Source organism: Austrofundulus limnaeus, unplaced genomic scaffold (genome assembly GCF_001266775.1).
Source record: "Austrofundulus limnaeus strain Quisiro unplaced genomic scaffold, Austrofundulus_limnaeus-1.0 Scaffold2, whole genome shotgun sequence".
Classification (NCBI taxonomy): domain Eukaryota; kingdom Metazoa; phylum Chordata; class Actinopteri; order Cyprinodontiformes; family Rivulidae; genus Austrofundulus; species Austrofundulus limnaeus.
The window spans coordinates 7,346,491-7,349,344 of record NW_013952404.1 but is presented as its reverse complement, the minus strand read 5'-3'; the positions used below and the strand labels follow the sequence as shown (position 1 = coordinate 7,349,344).

At 45.8% G+C, this 2,854-nt stretch overlaps 1 protein-coding gene across 1 annotated transcript in view; it reads right to left on the bottom strand.

The window, feature by feature from the left end:
• Window positions 1-2,854, bottom strand: part of tpp1 (tripeptidyl peptidase I) — a gene marked incomplete in the record, with an annotated part of 17,498 nt that overhangs the window by 11,805 nt on the left and 2,839 nt on the right. Inside the window, 3 exon segments of the mRNA XM_014013947.1 lie at window positions 1,523-1,721; window positions 1,818-1,984; window positions 2,067-2,188. Of these exon segments, the coding sequence (XP_013869401.1) occupies window positions 1,523-1,721; window positions 1,818-1,984; window positions 2,067-2,188 (488 nt within the window).

Genomic DNA, 2,854 nt, shown 5'->3' with positions numbered 1-2,854 from the left:
GAGAGGAGGAGTGAGACATGAGAGGAGGAGTGAGAAAGGAGATAAAGAGTGAGACAGGAGAGGAGGAGTGAGACATGAGAGGAGGAGTGAGACATGAGAGGAGGAGTGAGAAAGGAGATAAAGAGTGAGACAGGAGAGGAGGAGTGAGACATGAGAGGAGGAGTGAGACATGAGAGGAGGAGTGAGAAAGGAGATAAAGAGTGAGACAGGAGAGGAGGAGTGAGACATGAGAGGAGGAGTGAGACATGAGAGGAGGAGTGAGAAAGGAGATAAAGAGTGAGACAGGAGAGGAGGAGTGAGACATGAGAGGAGGAGTGAGACATGAGAGGAGGAGTGAGAAAGGAGATAAAGAGTGAGACAGGAGAGGAGGAGTGAGACATGAGAGGAGGAGTGAGACATGAGAGGAGGAGTGAGAAAGGAGATAAAGAGTGAGACAGGAGATAAAGAGTGAGACAGGAGAGGAGGAGTGAGACAGAAGAGGAGTGTAACAGGAGATAAAGAGTGAGACAGGAGAGGAGGAGTGAGACAGTAGAGGAGGAGTGAGACATGAGCGGAGGAGTGAGACAGGAGAGGATGAGTGAGAAAGGATATAAAGAGTGAGACAGGAGATAAAGAGTGAGACAGGAGAGGAGGAGTGAGACATGAGAGGAGGAGTGAGACAGGAGAGGAGGAGTGAGACATGAGCGGAGGAGTGAGACAGGAGAGGATGAGTGAGAAAGGATATAAAGAGTGAGACAGGAGATAAAGAGTGAGACAGGAGAGGAGGAGTGAGACATGAGAGGAGGAGTGAGACAGGAGAGGAGGAGTGAGACAGAAGAGGAGGAGTGAGACATGAGAGGAGGAGTGAGACAGGAGAGGAGGAGTGAGACATGAGAGGGGGAGTGAGACAGGAGAGGAGGAGTGAGACAGGAGATAAAGAGTGAGATATGAGGAGTGAGACATGAGAGGAGGAGTGAGACAGGGAAAAACAAAAATTACAGGTATGAGTGATTGTGATTAATTTATGGAACAATTTGAATCGTAGTCCTGGCCTGGTGGAACTGAGATGAAGAAGTATGTATTTATACAGTATAAGTAAGCAAGTTACACCACTCTATGTAATGTCGTGGTTTGATGTAAATATGTATAATTGATAATAGTCGGGGGGGGGTTGAAGTACGTTGTGCCCAGTGGCCCCTGAAATGATAAACCGGCCCTGGCAGTGGTACAAAATGTGTGCCCCGAGGCAGTTTCAAATACACATATTTATACAGTATGTTATCCAAACTGGGCCAAGGAGAGAATGATGTTTGATAAACTGCAACAAGAATGATTACTTCTAAACAGATATTGTCCTGATCTTAAAACACTTTGTCTGAGAGAAAACAGAAGATAAAGAGTAAAATCATAAAACATGATTACATTTTAAGGTAAGATAAAGAGGTCAATGACTCTTGGCCTGAGAAGAAATGTAGGACTTTAAAGGATAATTTACTTTTCCAAGACACTACACGGAGCTGAAGCCTGTTGTGTTTGTGCAGACCTGAATTAGTGAACACCCATGTGGCAATGTTGGCCCCTGTGCTCATGATGTACTSCACATCCAGACTGGCCTCCACACCAGCTTTTCCTCCTCCCTGGGTGCCAACAACTCGAGCCACCTGAGAATGATGCTGGAAGGATCCCCCAAACATGGACATGAACTCGGTCAGGTCGGCGGGGTGGAAGTACTCCTCCAAGAACTAAAATGGTGTGGGGGGGGGGATTGACAGAGTTGTGATAACATAACTCTARGTGGGAGATGCTCGAAACAAACTAATCCAATGAGCGGATCGTACCTGAGCTACAGCCTGGCTGTTGTTCTGAACCGAGCCCACATCAGCTGCTGTCAGATTGTAGCGAGCTCTCAGAACGGCAGGAGTCACTCCCAGGTGAATCGAAGCTGAAGAATTTTGCAGCTCCCTGCTGATGTCGTTTTTAGGTGGGAGGCGGTGAAGCCCTCCGACTGCGGGGGGTGATAAAAACCATCAGAACTGATCCTGGCAGAAATATTTGCACTGATGTGCGGATAAAGAAATGAAGCTCACCAAAATCAAGGTGCTGGTGAACATCATCGTGAACTGCATAAGGAGCTGAGGATCTCACTARAGACTGTCCGCCTCTGACGTAACGATGGAACCTGCTGCCTGGAAGAAGCTTTTCTGCAACCCTTAGTGCAAAAAAGCAACAATAGTTGTCTGGACAACTGCACGTCTTTATAGCAGCCACAATCTCACTTTTATTTTTAAAATCATGAAAAAGTGCTTCTGCAGCCTCAATAAACGCTTCTTTCATAACTTCTCCATCGCTGAAAGACTTTTTGTGTTGAGCCAGGACCATGAGGCTTTCATAGCAGCCTTACCATATGCTGGGCCGAGTGAAAATCGATTGCTGTCCTGCAATCTTGTTTTTCAGCTCCCACACTTTCTGAGTCCGTAAAGAACTTTTAGGAGGGGAAATACGTTTTGTACCGTTTGTTCATCTTCTTGAAATGCAGCTTCAAGTTACCCTTTTTGGACAAGGCAGCGCTCGAATTACATATGAGGCAGATAGACTTCGAATTAGAAAAAAACAAAAAAATAGTCCTCCTCCCTCTCCGGGTGAAAATAATAACCTTTTTTTCCCTTGTTCGCTCATTTTTCATCCATTTTTTTTCCGCATTAGTAACTAACTGTATTACTCACAGGCCGGTTTTTGAATTTTATGCATTATTGCAGAAATATCGCACGCCAGTGGCTCCATGGACAAGCGCCAGACTATATTAAGAACCTCATCCAGCCTTATGTTTCGACTAGGAGCCTCAGGTCATCGAATCTGAACTTGTTGATGGTTCCTC